General features: G+C 39.3%; 1 protein-coding gene and 1 non-coding gene across 2 annotated transcripts; one reads left to right on the forward strand and one right to left on the reverse strand.

Annotated features, from left to right (window-relative positions):
* Window positions 1-12,590: 12,590 nt before the first annotated feature.
* Window positions 12,591-14,911, reverse strand: LOC133294627 (uncharacterized). Its single transcript, XM_061493331.1, has 4 exons — window positions 14,083-14,911; window positions 13,625-14,002; window positions 13,298-13,576; window positions 12,591-12,991 (listed from the first exon to the last, which is right to left on the reverse strand). Exons 1-4 carry the CDS (start codon window positions 14,909-14,911, stop codon window positions 12,591-12,593), a joined length of 1,887 nt encoding a protein of 628 aa, XP_061349315.1.
* LOC133294629 (small nucleolar RNA R71) lies at window positions 14,790-14,893 on the forward strand. Its single transcript, XR_009749235.1, has one exon. It is a non-coding gene; the product is annotated as a small nucleolar RNA R71 (small nucleolar RNA).
* Window positions 14,912-18,363: the final 3,452 nt, after the last annotated feature.

Raw genomic sequence — 18,363 nt, forward strand, 5'->3', positions numbered from 1 at the left:
TTAATCAAGGAAATTGACATCATGTTCTTGTCCCTAAATTAAGCAATCTAACCTATGACAACAAATCACCACCTTACTCTCATTTAATGTGATCGAAACCTACCAGCAATCAAGTAATGGCAAGGCTTCTAGGTTGCCTATTTGAACAAGCTTTAGTCTCTCCTTTTTCCCTCTATAGCCGCGGCACTACCAAAGGAAAGAACAAAGAGTTTAGCTCATTTTGTGAAGTCCATGAATGCTTCGAAATGGTGAGTGTGTTAGTGAGAAATACCTAATTGTTCCAAGATCAAATACAAGCCTGGATCTTAGTCCTTCTTCCTAACAATTCCACCAAAGAACCCTTCATCTCTAAGCAAGAAAATTCCTCTTCTCCTCTCTTTAAGCTTGCGGCCTTGTATGTTCAAGGAGGAAGGAAGTTCATTCAAGAAGATTCAAAGTAGTCAAAGGTCAAGAAGTGTTTCCTTAAGTCGTTGATCATCATCAAAGGTAAGCCTATGAACCTTCTTGGTTAGGAATGACATGTAAAAGCATGAAAGTGATATCCTAAGTATATGATCCCTAGAAGGCCGAACCATGTATGATAATTATAAGCATGAAGAGATGTTTAAATGATATGAAAGATGATGAAATGATGATGTTAGATTAGCATGTTTAGTAGCCTAGGTTCTAAATCAATTTTGCATGATCATAACCTTAGTTGGCCGAATATATGAGATGATGTTTTGAATGATGCTCTAGGATTTAAATATGATAAATTATCAATAATGTTAGAAGCATGTTTTAGAAGTAATCCCTTAGATATTTTAGGGCAATAAGGCCGAATGGTATGTAGCTAAAAGAGGTTTTATTTGATTAATGTTGAAAGGATCTAACCATGTTAAGTTAATAATATAATTTTTTAAAAATTATATTCCTAGATGTTTATCTATGGTGGCCGAACCTATACATGCCTAGAATGAAATCTTTAATAATTCTATTAATTGTTATGATGACCTAATAATGTCCTAAAACCTACACAAGTGGGTAAGTAAGCAAAACAACTCCTCTAGGTAATTAAACCTGCAAAGCCGAGACCTATACATGGATAAAACACAAATGTTGAATGTTATATAAGTTACTAAAAGATGATATGATGATGTTAGGGAGTCAAGGGAGTAAACAGGCAAGTAAAGAGATCAAAAGTTGAAAGTATACAAGTAAAGAACGACAAGCACTGTAAGTGTTTACAGTTGTTGAAGTAATCTCTCTATGTATGCCACCATTATGAAACTATGATAAGTTATGGTCTGACTGCAATATGTTTATAGTGCTTTACATTATGTGATTATGATATTTTTGAAACTTAAAACCATGCTATTAAATGTTGGCCTGTGCACTGATACTCCAGTTGCAACCTGACGAGGACTCTGGGTATCTTCGTAAGTCCGTAAAAGTCGGCAGGAATATGATGATGATGATGATGGCATGATATTTTTATATGATGATGTTAAATGTTCCATTTTGTATTGTTATTATAAACTGTTGCAGGAGTAAGCGTCATAGTTGGAGAATGCTCCAGCTGTGAACCTTACTGAGATTTTCCCCAAAATCTCACCCCCCTTGACCACCCATTTCAGGAAAAGATGAAAGAAAGTAATAAGAAAGTTATGTGGGAAAGAAAGGGTAAGAGACTAGTACGTAAAGAAGAAGAAACTCCACCTACCTGGGAAGAGAAACTAAAGGATCTAACAGATAGAGGCCTATGGACTGAGGCTATGAAATTATTAATAGAAGCTTTTCCACATTATGATTTCGATGAAGCACTAAGTACACAATGGCTAGAGGAACCACAACCACATTATGACTGGGCTTATGATGCGGCATAAATTATGTTTTTATTTATGATTAGTTAATCTTTTTGGGATTACATTAAATAATGTTTAGTGTTATTTATTTTGTATTGACGTTTTAACGCTTTTAATTTTATATGGAATAAGTATGGTTATGTGTTTCCATTCCGCACTCTGATATTTGCATTCGTAAAGTTTAAATTTAGACTTCCGCGCGTTGAATGCATGATGAAGGTGCACCCTATATGTATTTACATTTGGGGTGTTACATTTATGGTATCAGAGCAAAATTTCGGATTAGGATGGAACACTAACCATTTGCTGTATCTATGTACAGCAAGATGCCTCCACGAAGAACCCCTATGCAAGATATACAAGGACAAATTAACACGTTGCGGGACACCATCACCCAATTACAAACCAACACGGGAGATATGTTTCAGAATATAATGAATGAGATCAGAAGGAACCCAAATGCTAATGCAAACAATAACGGAGCAAGCGGCTCGGGAACAGGAGCCGGGGGTCATGGTGAAGGACCCCGACCTCCTCCAGGAAACGGTGCGGCAGGTCAAGATAACCAAGGACTACTGTTGACGTTTAGAAAGCACAAACCACCCTCCTTTCAAGGAAGTCCTGACTCAATGGCAGCTGTACAATGGCTGCAAGCAATGGACAAGATTTTTCGAGTTATCCAATGCACCGACGATCAGAAGGTGCTATTCTCGACGTACATGCTGGAAGGAGATGCTCACCACTGGTGGGCGAATGCGTCCCAACCGTTGGAAATGCAGAATGCGGTTATAACTTGGGCCGTGTTCGAGGAAATGTTCTTGGAGAAATACTTTCCGATGTCAATCCGGGATAGTAAACAAGGAGAATTTGACAAACTGGTTCAAGGAACGATGACGGTGGACCAGTATCATGCTAAGTTTAATGAGTTACTAAGATTGGCAACGTACAGAGGAGCAATGCCTTTACCAGACTTTCTGATGGCGAAGTTTCAAAGGGGTCTGAATCCCAGAATTGCTGAGCTAGTAGCCGGCAACGACCCATGTGACTTTGCAACCCTAATCAATCGATGCAGAAGAGTGGAAGCTATTGGCCAACAGAAGAAACCCGTGGAAGCTAGCGGGAATGGTTATAAAGGAAAGACTGGACCATGGCGAGGAAACAACGGAGGAAAGCCCTGGCAGCCCAGGCGAGATGACAACAAGTTCAAGAGACCCGGAAACTACCGGGGAAACAACAGCCACAACAACAAACCTCCGAACTGTCCAAAATGCAAGAAGCCCCATTACGGTAACTGTCTAAGTGGAACCCCAAACTGCTACAAGTGTGGAAAAGAAGGACACTATGTCAAGAACTGTCCACTATGGGGAAACCAACAAGCAACAGAAGAAGCACCAAGGATGGGCAGAGTTTACACCCTCGATCAACACACGGCAGACCAGGCAGCTGAACTGGTCAAAGGTACGATCTATATTTGCCATGAAAATTTAGATGTACTATTTGATTCTGGTGCTACGAATTCGTTTGTCGCCGATTATGTGGCGAAAGCGTACGATTTATTTACTGATAGACTGCAAGTACCTATGCGGATCATGACCGCGACGGGAAAAGTTGCTAAGGCGTACCTACTATGTAGAGACGTCGCATTTATCTATGAAGGAAAGAAGTACAAACAGGACTTCATAGTCCTCCCACTAGAGAAGATCAATATGATTATAGGGATGGACTGGCTCGCCAAGCAGCGAGTGGTGATTGACTGCAGCAATCGCATTTTGATTATCGGCAAAGAAGGAGCAGAAGAAAACTCAGCGCCTGAAACAGGAGAATGCTCCATGATGATGATGGGAACTCTTGTAGGAGAAGAAGAGATACCACTGTCCAACATTCTAGTGGTTAAGGAGTTTGAGGATGTTTTTCCCGATGATATCACCAATTTCCCTCCAGAACGAGAGGTACAATTTTCAATTGAGCTAGTACCGGGAACTGGGCCAATTTCATTTGCGCCCTACCGTATGTCACCACTTGAACTTGTGGAATTAAAGAAGCAATTGGAAGACTTAATAAAGAAAAATTTTATCAGACCCAGTGTGTCTCCATGGGGAGCGCCAATATTATTTGTGAAGAAGAAGGACGGGTCAATGAGACTATGCACGGATTACCGACAGCTCAACAAGGTTACTGTGAAGAACAAGTACCCACTGCCTCGTATTGAGGACTTAATTGATCAGCTGAGAGGTGCAAGAGTATTTTCAAAGATCGATCTCCGATCAGGATATCATCAGATCCGGATCAAGCCGGAAGACGTTCTGAAGACAGCATTCAGATCAAGATATGGGCACTACGAGTACCTGGTCAAATCCTTTCGGACTGACAAATGCCCCAGCAGTGTTCATGGGGTATATGAATCAAATATTCAAACCATATCTGGATCAATTTGTTGTCGTGTTTATCGATGACATATTGATATACTCAAAGAGCAAGGAGGAGCATGAGGAGCATATGAGAATCGTGCTGCAAATATTACGGGAGAAACAGCTATACGCCAAACCATCCAAATGTGAATTTTGGCTGCCCGAGATTCAATTCCTTGGGCATGTGATATCAGATAAAGGAGTAGCGGTGGACCCCAGTAAAATCAAAGCAGTAGTTGACTGGGAGCGACCCAAGACGGTCACAGAGATAAGAAGCTTTCTTGGATTGGCAGGGTATTATAGAAGATTTATTGAAGGATTCTCGAAGCGGGTGTTACCACTCGCCCGATTGACAAGGAAGGAAGTCCCTTTTGTGTGGACTGATGAATGCGAAGTTTGCTTTCAGGAGTTAAAGAAGATGCTGACGACAGCCCCAGTGCTGACATTACCAAACCCTGAAGAACCATTTGAAGTTTATTGTGATGCCTCAAAGATGGGTTTGGGATGTGTGCTTATGCAAAATGGCAGACCAGTCGCGTACGCAGCTCGACAGTTGAAGTCACATGAAGAGAATTATCCCACTCATGATCTTGAGTTGGCAGCAATCGTATTTGCTTTGAAGATATGGCGTCATCACTTATACGGTGCTACTACGACAGTATATAGTGACCACAAAAGCCTCAAGTACTTATTTGATCAGAAGGAGCTGAACATGAGACAGCGCCGATGGATGGAATTCCTGAAAGATTATGACTTTGAACTAAAGTATCATCCCGGCAAGGCGAATGTAGTTGCCGATGCCTTGAGCAGAAAAGTCAGAGGAATTGCAAGTATGATGATAGCCGAACAACAATTGATTGAAGATTTCCGAGATTTAAATCTCGCAGTGGTAAACAGTGAATGCAGACAGGAATATTACGCAGTACAAATCCAAGATGAACTCTTAGAGAGGATCAAGGGAGCCCAACAAGCCGTAGATTGTTTGAAACGGTTAAGAAATCAACCTGGAGTTAGTTTAAATCAACAAGGTATAATTACCTTTCAAGGGAAAATTGTCGTCCCTACACGACTCTTGAGAGATGAAGTGATGGAAATAGCCCACAAGAGTCAGTACTCGATTCACCCAGGAGCCACCAAAATGTACGCAGACATGAAGAATAATTTCTGGTGGAAAGGAATGAAGAGAGATGTTGGAAGATTCGTAAGCAAATGTATGGTGTGCCAGAAAGTAAAGATAGAGCATCAACGACCAGCGGGCACCCTACAGCCCTTGCATAATATTTCTATGGACTTTGTAACCAGTCTACCCAGAACTCAAACAGGCTACGATGCCATCTGGGTAGTGGTCGACAGATTGACCAAGTCAGCACACTTTATACCGGTGAAAGGAACGTACACGACAGAGAAGCTGGCTCAAATTTATGTGAAGGAGATTGTAAGACTGCACGGAGTACCAGAAAGTATAATCAGTGATCGGGATCCTAAGTTTACATCCCGATTCTGGTATTCATTACAGCAGGCGTTCGGAACTCAATTACGATTGAGTACGGCGTACCATCCGCAGACAGACGGACAGACTGAAAGAACAATACAGACACTGGAAGACATGTTAAGAGCTTGCGCTTTAGAAAGAGAAGGTTGTTGGGATCAGTATCTGCCTTTGGCAGAATTTTCTTACAACAACAGTCATCATGCAAGTATAGGAATGGCCCCGTATGAAGCTCTGTGTGGAAGAAGTGTCGAACACCTGTATGCTGGGAAGAAGTGGGCGATAAAGAAATGTTTGGGCCAGATATGGTGAACGAAACAACTAAGCAGATAAAGATGATTCGTGACAGGATGCAGAAGGCTCAGGACAGACAAAAGAGTTATTATGATTTGAAGCACCGACCCCTAGACTTTGAAGTAGGGGAACATGTATTTGTTAAGCTCTCTCCTATTACAGGTATTGGAAGAGCACTCGGTGTAAGAAAGTTAAGTCCGCGTTATATCGGTCCTTATCAGATTCTGAAAAGGGTGGGGCCGGTAGCTTATCAGTTGGCATTACCTCCAAATTTGGCAAATCTTCACGATGTATTTCATGTTAGCCAATTGAAGAAATATGTAGCCGATCCCTCACATGTTGTATTACCGGATGAAGTGGAAGTACGACCTAATTTGAAGATCCCGGTGGTACCAATCAAGATTCTGGATAGAGAAGAGAAGCAGCTTCGTAGCAAGGTGATACCCATGGTAAAAGTGCAATGGCAAGGAAGGACTCCCGAAGAAGCAACTTGGGAGCGAGAAGATGAGATTAGACAGAAGTACCCCGAGTTATAGTAATTTTCGGGACGAAAATTTTATTAGTGGGGGAGTATATAACAACCCTAAATATTGTATCATGATTAATAAAGAATTATGATAATTAATAAACGAGACATTTCAGATGAAATAGTTTATGATTAAGTAAATTAGAAGTATGGGTCCAATGGACCAAAGACATAAGCATTAGGGATCCAATGAATTCATGGATCAAAGTATAACCCAACAAAGGAAGTTTTAATTCCATTTAATGTGGACAAGTCCAAGTGATACAAAGAAAGCTCTATATGATAAAGTAAAGTCCAATAAGGTAAATGAAACCCAAATCAAGTTAAAGCCCAAAGTAAGGCCATGACATAATAAACCTAAAGAAGTACTATATGACTAGGAATTAAATTAGAATTCTTTCCCTACAAGCAAGAAGCCCACGGTTTTACTAGAGAAAACAAGCTCTAAGAAGTCAATTTAAAGTGTCATAAAATCATGGAAAAATAGGCACAAATTAGGTCAGGTTAATAGGTTAAAGGTCCATAATCTTAAGGAACAAATCATGGTCCAAAATTAAAGGAAATCTTTTCCTTCCAAGCATTTAAAATCCGCGGCCTAGGTGTAGGAAATGAATTTGATTTTATTTGATTTTCAAGCCATTAAATGCAAATCGAATTTCCTTAAGTCAAGCCAGTCAAATTCCTTTAAACAAGGAAGTTAGGATGATGATGATTAGTAGTCAATCACTTTCCCTAAATCAAGCAAATTGATGACAATATGTCAATCAATCAAATAATTCTGTTTCTTAAATCAAGGGAGCAACTTTTAATGACGATTAGTCACACATCATCAATTCCTTAAATCAAGCAATCACTAAATTTTCTTAATCAAGGAAATTGACATCATGTTCTTGTCCCTAAATTAAGCAATCTAACCTATGACAACAAATCACCACCTTACTCTCATTTAATGTGATCGAAACCTACTAGCAATCAAGTAATGGCAAGGCTTCTAGGTTGCCTATTTGAACAAGCTTTAGTCTCTCCTTTTTCCCTCTATAGCCGCGGCACTACCAAAGGAAAGAACAAAGAGTTTAGCTCATTTTGTGAAGTCCATGAATGCTTCGAAATGGTGAGTGTGTTAGTGAGAAATACCTAATTGTTCCAAGATCAAATACAAGCCTGGATCTTAGTCCTTCTTCCTAACAATTCCACCAAAGAACCCTTCATCTCTAAGCAAGAAAATCCCTCTTCTCCTCTCTTTAAGCTTGCGGCCTTGTATGTTCAAGGAGGAAGGAAGTTCATTCAAGAAGATTCAAAGTAGTCAAAGGTCAAGAAGTGTTTCCTTAAGTCGTTGATCATCATCAAAGGTAAGCCTATGAACCTTCTTGGTTAGGAATGACATGTAAAAGCATGAAAATGATATCCTAAGTATATGATCCCTAGAAGGCCGAACCATGTATGATAATTATAAGCATGAAGATATGTTTAAATGATATGAAAGATGATGAAATGATGATGTTAGATTAGCATGTTTAGTAGCCTAGGTTCTAAATCAATTTTGCATGATCATAACCTTAGTTGGCCGAATATATGAGATGATGTTTTGAATGATGCTCTAGGATTTAAATATGATAAATTATCAATAATGTTAGAAGCATGTTTTAGAAGTAATCCCTTAGGTATTTTAGGGCAATAAGGCTGAATGGTATGTAGCTAAAAGAGGTTTTATTTGATTAATGTTGAAAGGATCTAACCATGTTAAGTTAATAATATAATTTTTTAAAAATTATATTCCTAGATGTTTATCTATGGTGGCCGAACCTATACATGCCTAGAATGAAATCTTTAATAATTCTATTAAGTGTTATGATGACCTAATAATGTCCTAAAACCTACACAAGTGGGTAAGTAAGCAAAACAACTCCTCTAGGTAATTAAACCTGCAAAGCCGAGACCTATACATGGATAAAACACAAATGTTGAATGTTATATAAGTTACTAAAAGATGATATGATGATGTTAGGGAGTCAAGGGAGCAAACAGGCAAGTAAAGAGATCAAAAGTTGAAAGTATACAAGTAAAGAACGACAAGCACTGTAAGTGTTTACAGTTGTTGAAGTAATCTCTCTATGTATGCCACCATTATGAAACTATGATAAGTTATGGTCTGACTGCAATATGTTTATAGTGCTTTACATTATGTGATTATGATATTTTTGAAACTTAAAACCATGCTATTAAATGTTGGCCTGTGCACTGATACTCCAGTTGCAACCTGACGAGGACTCTGGGTATCTCCGTAAGTCCGTAAAAGCCGGCAGGAATATGATGATGATGATGATGGCATGATATTTTTATATGATGATGTTAAATGTTCCATTTTGTATTGTTATTATAAACTGTTGCAGGAGTAAGCGTCATAGTTGGAGAATGCTCCAGCTGTGAACCTTACTGAGATTTTCCCCAAAATCTCACCCCCCTTGACCACCCATTTCAGGAAAAGATGAAAGAAAGTAATAAGAAAGTTATGTGGGAAAGAAAGGGTAAGAGACTGGTACGTAAAGAAAAAGAAACTCCACCTACCTGGGAAGAGAAACTAAAGGATCTAACAGATAGAGGCCTATGGACTGAGGCTATGAAATTATTAATAGAAGCTTTTCCATATTATGATTTCGATGAAGCACTAAGTACACAATGGCTAGAGGAACCACAACCACATTATGACTGGGCTTATGATGCGGCATAAATTATGTTTTTATTTATGATTAGTTAATCTTTTTGGGATTACATTAAATAATGTTTAGTGTTATTTATTTTGTATTGACGTTTTAACGCTTTTAATTTTATATGGAATAAGTATGGTTATGTGTTTCCATTCCGCACTCTGATATTTGCATTCGTAAAGTTTAAATTTAGACTTCCGCGCATTGAATGCATGATGAAGGTGCACCCTATATGTATTTACATTTGGGGTGTTACACCGATCGCACAAGTAATATAATGATAAGAAAAGTTCGTCTCCACAGGGATTGTGATCGTATATCAATAATTGTTCCTTTTAAGACTGAAGAGTTCAAATATGTGTGTGAAAATTGTTGTGGATTTGAGAATAATAAGAATTAGAAGTAAAACGTATTTTTGAATTTTTGTTTATAAGAAAAAGAACAAAGATAGATTTTTGTAAATGTGAGAAAGCATTGTAGCTAGAGTGCACTCATCTTATGATCCTCACTTCTTACTTTGGATTGATTTACAATACTCCTTTATATAATTACTCAGATAAATTATTATCTAAAAACATTAATAGTTAACCCTCAATTCCTTGCAAGGTTAACCCTTTAATCCCAATTGAAACCCCAATTCCTTGCAATGTTTCTCATGGCATTAAGCAAAGAACCCAATAATTTAAGTATCTGTAATTAAATATACATCTATTCCTAGCATGCATATAAATTGTTATCTTACCCCCTTTCAAGACTAAAACCCCAATATTCCTATCTAGGGTTCTAACCCTCAAACTGTCCTCAACTATTAGATTGATCAATTCCAATAAAGAAGATATAATTACGAACAAGGTAAAGATAAAGATAATTATATAAACAAAAAACCATAAATCAATCTGTCGTAACAAGGGTTCACATAGGGTTTGTGACCCTAAATACAAAAAAAAACTAAACTAGCCAACCATTATCATGGCTAAATATTCAATATTCATAAAACCTGGTAAATTACAAGAAGAAGAAGAAGATGAACTTGATCTCCAGAATCCTCTCTGAGCACTACCGTCGTCTCTCTTCAATAGAATTAGTCTCCTATCCCTAATTCTGTAAAGGAATCCTATTTATACACCTCTTTTCCTTCTTCCAAAAATACCTTCTGACAACACGGTGTGTTTTTCCTGCAAACCGGCGCCAGTTGGCGCCGGTGTGGGGCCACTTCGCGCCACGCTTCTGTCAATTTGTAAAAGTCGGACAAGCTTCCTCGGAAACTGGCGCCACTGGGTGCCATGCCTCTGCCAAAATTGCAACTTCAAAAACCTGCGCCAACTTCGGCGCCATTGGGCGCCACTTCTCTGCCCAAAAAGTGCACTTCTCCAAAACCGACGCCAGTTGGTGCCACTTGCAAAGCACCGCTGCAAAGTTCATAAATTGGCGCGGGTGTGCGCCAGTGTGCCGCCATTCCACGCCATGTTGCTGGAATTTGTACTGTGCTACACCCGTATGAAGTCGCGTCAATAGGCTTTTTATAACTTTGTAATTTTTACTTCTTTTACCTGTATAAACACAATCAATAGGTGAGAAATATCATTGACATAAATGAATCAAAATAATAAGCAAATATGTATATAAGTTGCTCTTTTATGACTCAATTCTTATCAATTTCACTTGAAAAACTACAATTGCCAGAGGCACATCAAATCATTCCCAGATTTAAACGTTGATGTCCCCAGCAATGTACAAGACTCAATCCAGGACATATTCAATTAATCCAACATAACAATCCATAGATACTCTCAGACACAATATGCCATGCATGCCTGACCCAATATCATAAACTTGCAATAATGTCATCAGCTTCTTAAAGATACAAGTCTACATTGATTACCGCTCACACAGATAAATAATGTCCACTCAACACTCAGTGTTTAAGGGTATCATGAGCACTCAATCAATCACAGCTATAACACTACCATAGGCATGATCAATTCTCAAAAATTCTTAAAAATGAAGAATCAAACACATGCAGCAATTGATCAAAAGGACTTCACAGGTTGTAACTTGGTCGGGTTAAAGGGTAGGAATATATGGACAGTAGCTCAAACAACAATGATATTGAAAAATTGATATTATTTCTCTTTAACCCATTCAACTCAATGGTTTTGCTCCACTACATTCCCACAGAATTTCGGGAATTAATTCCTTTCAGCCACCTTTTATGCACATTCATTCTTTTCCTTTTTCTTGTTTTTTCCTTTTTTTTTCTCCCTTTGTTTTAAGGGCACATATGAAATTTACATCCTCTAATTACTTAACCTTTGTGGAGCTTACCTCAATTTCTTTATTTTATTTTCAACACATCAGTGATTCAATCTCAATCAAGGTAAGTCACATGGATATAGGCTAAGCCATCAATCAGGCCACAGGTCATTCATCAACAAAATAAGTTCAGGCTCAAGGGGGCTAGCAATGGAAAAATTCATTCAGGTGGGCTATTTTGGCCAATAGCTAACAAGAACAAAATGCCTTTATCATATCAACCAATGCATGCATAACAGAGAAACAGATCAAGTTCTAGAGTGTTACAACAGTGAGGTCTCTCAACAAGAAAATTCAGTGTTTAAGCTCAAACCTCACAGCTATGGTATCAATATAGACTCAAGAAAATTGACTTCAGACATTATCAGAATTTCACAACATCAGTTCAGACAAACGAGCAATCATGTAATCCAATTATACCTATGCAATGTCATGCCAGAATGTCATACAACATATTTTCAGAAATTCAGTCAAGCACATTAACTAGAAAAGCACATTCAAACCTGAGAATTGCTTGAAAAACAGATCAATATTTTTTTTTCAAGATAAAAATAAAGAGCAACACAAAATACTAACTAAAATAAAATAAAGACAATAAAAGAGTTTAGAATATCTCCCCTGATAAAAGAAGTGCAGTTCCAAGGTGCTTTCCAAAAGCCCACCATTCCTAGATTTAAAGAATTGTTGTGCCTAGCAATAGTCAAACCAAAAGATGGATGATAAACCTGCACCATGGAACAAACTGTGACATATAGGATAAACTATAATGCACACAATAAAGCATCAGAATGTTTGGGAAATATACCAACTTAAAACAACAAAGTGACCCTAACAATAACCTATGGTCATGATAAAACAGCAACGTACTAAAAAGAAAAATAAATTAATATACATTAAATCTCCGACAGCAAGGAGATTTAATCAATCCTCTATGTCATCCCCCTTAGCAGCATGGGATGACTCAGCAAATGGAAGATCTGGTGGTACTGGATGCCTTGGTGCATGAGACCATTATTCCCAGATTTCGTTCAAACCATGAAGCCATGTGAGGAACTCTTTGAAGTATTGGTTTTTCTGAGAGATAGAGTCTCGGTGTCTCTTGTCAAAGATTCTCCTTTTTGTGGCCTTCAACTTCCGGTGATCCGCACACATCCTCCAACCAGTATCAAAGAGTTTCACCACTTCTTTTCTCATTACCTTCTTCATTGTAGAATGATACCTCCCTTGAGGTTTCCTCATATTTTTGTCATCATCCTTATTAAGAATTTTGTGGGTACAGGAAGAGGGATCTTTATCTTTCAAATCAGAAATAGACCACCCTATGGCAGTCTCATGTTCCTTCAATACTTCAATCACCGCCTCCTTATTACCCAAGAAGGTATATTGCAGAGTTTCAGGAAGCTCCTTCAACTCTATTTTTGGGGCACCATCTTCTTTGTCAGAATCATTCTTTTCTTTAAGAACTTCAAACGCTACATTCTTTCCTTTCTTAACAGGAACACTCTCATGCGCCTCAAGTTCTTCATCAATCTCTTGACTAGAAGATTTTTCTTCTTTCCCCACCTGCTCTAAAACATCAAGTTTAAAACAAAGATTGTCAGAAGATTGTTTCATAGAGTCAAAAACGTTGATGGTGATGGTCTCATCATTCATCCTTAACTCAAGCTTTCTGTTCTCAACATCAATCATGGCCCGAGCAGTGGCCAAGAAAGGTCTACCCAGTGAAAGAGGCATCTCAGTTCCCCCTTTCATGTCCAACACCATAAAATCTGCCGGAAAGATGAACTTGTCCACTTTCACAAGAACATCTTCAATTATACCACTAGGTTTCCTAAAAGATTTGTCAGCGAGTTGCAAGGAAACCTTAGTAGGTTTAAGCTCAGATATCCCCAACGATTTATACACGGACAAGGGCATCAGATTTATGCTTGCCCCAAGATCACACAAGGCTTTGCCGACATCAGTATCACCAATAGCAATTGGAATGTTGAATCTCCCTGAATCATGACGCTTAGGCGGGAACTTCTTTGTAATAATAGCACTACACTCCTCAGTGAGTGTCACCGTCTGGCATTCTTGTAGCTTATGTTTTCTTGATAACAAGTCCTTCATAAACTTGGCATAATTGGGCATGTTAGCCAAAGCTTTAATAAAAGGTATGTTTACATGCAACTTCTTGAAGATATCAAGAAATCTTGCATATTGCTGCTTTTGAGCATCTTTCTTGAATCGTTCTGGATAAGGTGCCATAGCTCTCACATATTCCGGATTCAGCTCAAATTTTTTCTTTTCAGCAATAATTGGTAGCTCCTCTTCTTTACCTTTCTGAACAGGTTTCTCAACATCAGAAGGAATCACCACCTCTTTTTCTGGCTCCTTAACCTTTTCATTAGCTTCCACATTTGTGTTTGGCTTTGTTGGAGCTGCTACCACTTTACCACTTCTAGTAGTGATAGCCATACAATCCTCCTTGGATTAGTAACTGTATTGCTAGGAAAAGTGCCTGGAGCTCTTTTAGCCATTTGTTTAGCTATCTGGCCAATTTGATTCTCCAAATTTCTGATAGAAGCCTGTGTATTCCTGGTGTTTGCCCGAGTCTCTTCCATAAAAGCATTAGAATGTTGGGCCATCTGTCCCACTAGCTTCTCTAAATCAGAAGGTTCCATAGGCTGAACTGGTGGTGGTTGTAAATAATTATTGGACTTGAAATCAAGATCAGTACCCTGCACCCTCCTTTGGAAGTTATTGTTTCCAGAAGGAAAATTCTGATTCCTTGGAACATTTTGTGGTGGGGGTCTCTGATCATACCACACGCCATTTACATGCACTTGTTGGGAAGGATCGGCAGATAACAAGGAAGGACATTCATTAGATTCATGATTGTCCTTGCAGTACTCGCAAACAACTGAAGCAGCTTGAGCTTGGACACTAGAGAGCTGCATCTTATCAAGCCTCGATGTCAAATTCGCCTTTTGTTGTGATAACAATTTATTTTCAGCCAATACCGCATCATTGTTGTCTAAGTGAATAATACCTCTCTTAGGCTTGGCTGTCAACCCTTCATTTTCGTTGGCAGCCATTCTTTCAATCAACTCAAGAGTCTCATTTGTTCTCATTGATTTAATACTTCCACCTGCTGCACCATTCAGCACCATCCGGATTTCAGGTTTGCAACCGTTAAAGAAGATTCGGACCTGATCACCATTGGTCACGGGATAATGACGACATCTCCTCATTATATCTTTAAATCGGTTCCATGCTGCACATATAGTTTCACCCTCAGCTTGAGTGAAATTGGTGATGTCATTCACCATCTGATTGTATCTTTCCATCGAGAAGAACTCAGCAAAGAACTTGTTTGATAAATTTTCCCATGAGGGAATACTTATCGCAGGCTACCTTTCCAACCATTCAAAGCCTTTCCTTTAATAGCAAAAGGAAACATTCTCAGCTGGACTGCGTCATTGGAAACCTGAGGATGTTTAGTCGAGTCACAGATCATCAGAAATCTGTCTATGAACCGATGAGGGTCTTCATCATCTCTCCACCAAACTGAGCTCTCTCCACCAATTGAATATTAGCAGACTTGAGCTCCCAATTATTGTTGCCAACTTCAGGATGAATAATACTCGAATTGGGCCTGTTGAATGATGGAGTCAGAATGGTATCCATGAGTGGATTGTCTACTTCATTATTTTCTGCCATGGTGTGTGCTTCTTCAGACAGAATTCCTAACTCGTTGAATGAAAGCTTCTTCCGAGCAAGTTTTCTGTTTCTCTTTTCTGTTTTTGTAATCTCCAAGTCAAGTGGAAATTCTGGTAATTTACCTCGCATACAACTCAGAAAAGAGATTAGTAGCACTGTTCAAATATCCCACAAAAATCAAAAATAAAAAAAATAAAAAAAATCCAATCTTAAAAATCAAAATTAACTGATATAAGAAACGCCAATCTCCGGCAACGGCGCCAAAAACTTGATGCTCGCCGGCAAGTGTACCGATCGCACAAGTAATATAATGATAAGAAAAGTTCGTCTCCACAGGGATTGTGATCGTATATCAATAATTGTTCTTTTTAAGACTGAAGAGTTCAAATATGTGTGTGAAAATTGTTGTGGATTTGAGAATAATAAGAATTAAAAGTAAAACGTATTTTTCAATTTTTGTTTATAAGAAAAAGAACAAAGATTGATTTTTGTAAATGTGAGAAAACATTGTAGCTAGAGTGCACTCACCTTATGATCCTCACTTCTTACTTTGGATTGATTTACAATACTCCTTTACATAATTACTCAGATAAATTATTATCTAAAAACAGGTGTTCTTGCTTGAAACTTGGCCATCAGTTCTTCTACGGTTGTTATTGTCTTCCCCCAAAACAGGTGTTCTCAAACACTCACTTCCCTTTTGTATTGTCTACTAGTTGTTTCATTTGGAAGTTTATTTTTGTTTTTTTCTAATGATTTGAGGGACTCAAAGTATTCTTGATGATTTTTCAAGGATTAGGGCTTTTGGGTTTATTAGCCCCTTCCCCTTCCCTTTGAACTAGGAATAGTAGAGGAAATCCATCATTAGTGGGCCTGTAAAAAAAGGGAGTGACTTCCTTGTCTTAGGTGAATAGCTGTCATCAAGGTATTGGTATGGAACCCAACCGAGGTGATGATGTTCGAGGTGAGGCTCTAGAAGCGGTCTTTCTAAAATGCCCTCCGGGATAAAGTATTGGTTTTACGAAGTTGATTGTACCGAAGAGCAGAAACTACAGTTGCTCCTTCGTGGTTACTATGGCAGAGGAAGTAAAAGGCGATTCGTCTCCTCTGAACAAGGACAAGGTTGACCCGCGTCATCAAGCTGAGGAAAGTCTTTGCAAGCTTCAGTACCTCGGCCAAATTGGCCTCATGGCCGAGGTCATGCTTCCTCACTGGCCGGGGTCAGCTTCGTCGTAGTCCGTGACCTTAGGCAGGTCTATTAGCCCTTTGGCGGTGAGAATGGAAGAGACAACTCCTTTAAATATTCCAGTTTTGGGTTCCTGTTTAGCTGGGATCTGGTTCATCCAATGAAATTACGGACTAGTCTTTTAACTTATCTTTTACTGAATTTGACCCTTTAGAGCTTAGCTTGGATTCAAGGAGCTTGGATGTATCTACTTCTTATGCTGACTTGAGTTTTCTTGTTCCAGGTCATCGATGGCAAAGCCTTGGCCGAGGATCATGATGAATACTCCTGGGTCTTATTGGCATTTCTCAATATACGATCCCGTATGTCGGCAGCGGAAATCGCTGAGCTCCCTGTTGGGAACACTGTCGGGTGGATCTTATTCCTATGGATGAAGACGAGCCAGTGTGTGTAGAGCCGGCTAAGGACGAGCCCCATTTTTCTTCTGCTACCGAGATTTAATTACCAAGGTGGGAATTCGATTCTCCCTTTTCGAGTTCCAGATGGCTATGTTGAAGCGCCTTGGCATCGCTCCGACCCAACTCCACCCTAATTCTTGGGCCTTCATTCAGGGTTTCGAGCTGGTATGCACGTATATCGGCATTTCGTGCATCGTCTCCCTCTTTCCCTACTTGTTCAAGGTGTATACCTCTCGGACAGGGTCTGAGGTTAAGGAGAGGAAATGTTGGGTTATCCTCTGTAGTGTAGCCTTCCATGGAATCTTCTGTGAGTTTACACAGTCCTTCAAAAAGTTTAAGGATCAATTTTTCAAAGTAGCATATCACCTGGACTGCCAACCCTAGTTTGTTGCCGAGGTGAACTAAGACGGGAGGTTGTTGACTAGGTTCCCCTTTTATTGGCTCCGACTACATTATCATAAGGAGCCTAAGGATTATTCCACCCCTGAGTCACCGCTCATCGATGCAGAGCGAAAAGCTTTCAATACATTGATGAAGTATGTATATGATCATGTGATTTTTGACTTGAACCGGATTATTAACAAATTCGGGACCGATTTGGACACTGAGTTTGGTATGTTGCCTCTGGCTTAAACCGGGCTTATGAAATTCCTTAATTTTTCTTGAAAATTGGTCTATCTCTTACCGACATGACCTATTTCAGGTATCTTCTCCTTGCACTAGTTGTGTTTCCACCACCTCCAAGAGCATCGCTTATCACGTTACAGTTAAATTCAGGTTCCTGGAACTCACCATCTTTAGCTTCGGCTTTTTTGCCTTTGCCTTTGTCATCTCTATCGCGGTCTCTTCTCCTATTATCTTTCTTTGGACTTAGGCTCCTGCTACTGCTTCCTGCCTACGCTTTTCGTTCATCCAACCTTGAGTACGTATGAGGTATTGTTTCAACTTTCCTTCTCTGATGTGTTTTCCTGTGGCATCTCAGAGGTCCCAATATTCATCTGTGGTATGTTCGTGGCCATCATGGAATGCACAGTATTTGGAGCGATCAAGTCCACCCTTGTTCCTAATGGCCTTTGGCCTCTCAACATTTTGAAGCTCGGTTTAGGCGACCTTTCTCCAAATCCGAGATCTGGACTCGTTCAAAGGGCATAACTATCAAACTTAGCTCTTGAGAAATGCTCTTCTGACACTCTTGAGCGAGATTCGACCGCCTTCTTAGACCCCTGCTAATCTTTGTCTTTATTTTTTCTATCTGAGCTCTGACGATGAGGGCTCCGGCCCCTCCCCTCCGTTTTAGTGACTGTGTAGGCTATTTCCATCTCATCCACGTCCAAGTACTTGTCTGACCTTCTTCTAAATTCCTCAAGGTCATTGATTGGATTCTTATATATCGATTTGGCTAGAGGGAACTCTCCATCCAGCCCGGCAATGATCA

The sequence above is a fragment of the Gastrolobium bilobum genome, unplaced genomic scaffold (assembly GCF_033153095.1).
Source record: "Gastrolobium bilobum isolate Gb01-03AN ecotype WA unplaced genomic scaffold, APGP_CSIRO_Gbil_v1 utg20188, whole genome shotgun sequence".
NCBI classification, from domain to species: domain Eukaryota; kingdom Viridiplantae; phylum Streptophyta; class Magnoliopsida; order Fabales; family Fabaceae; genus Gastrolobium; species Gastrolobium bilobum.

Coding starts and splice junctions, on each gene's coding strand:
- LOC133294627 (XM_061493331.1), bottom strand. CDS start 14,911: ATGGAAAGATACAATCAGATGGTGAATGACATCACCAATTTCACTCAA. Junction 13,577..13,624: donor GGTGACACTCACTGAGGAGT/GTAGTGCTATTA, acceptor GTCATGATTCAG/GGAGATTCAACATTCCAATT. Junction 12,992..13,297: donor TGAGATGCCTCTTTCACTGG/GTAGACCTTTCT, acceptor CCCCAAAAATAG/AGTTGAAGGAGCTTCCTGAA.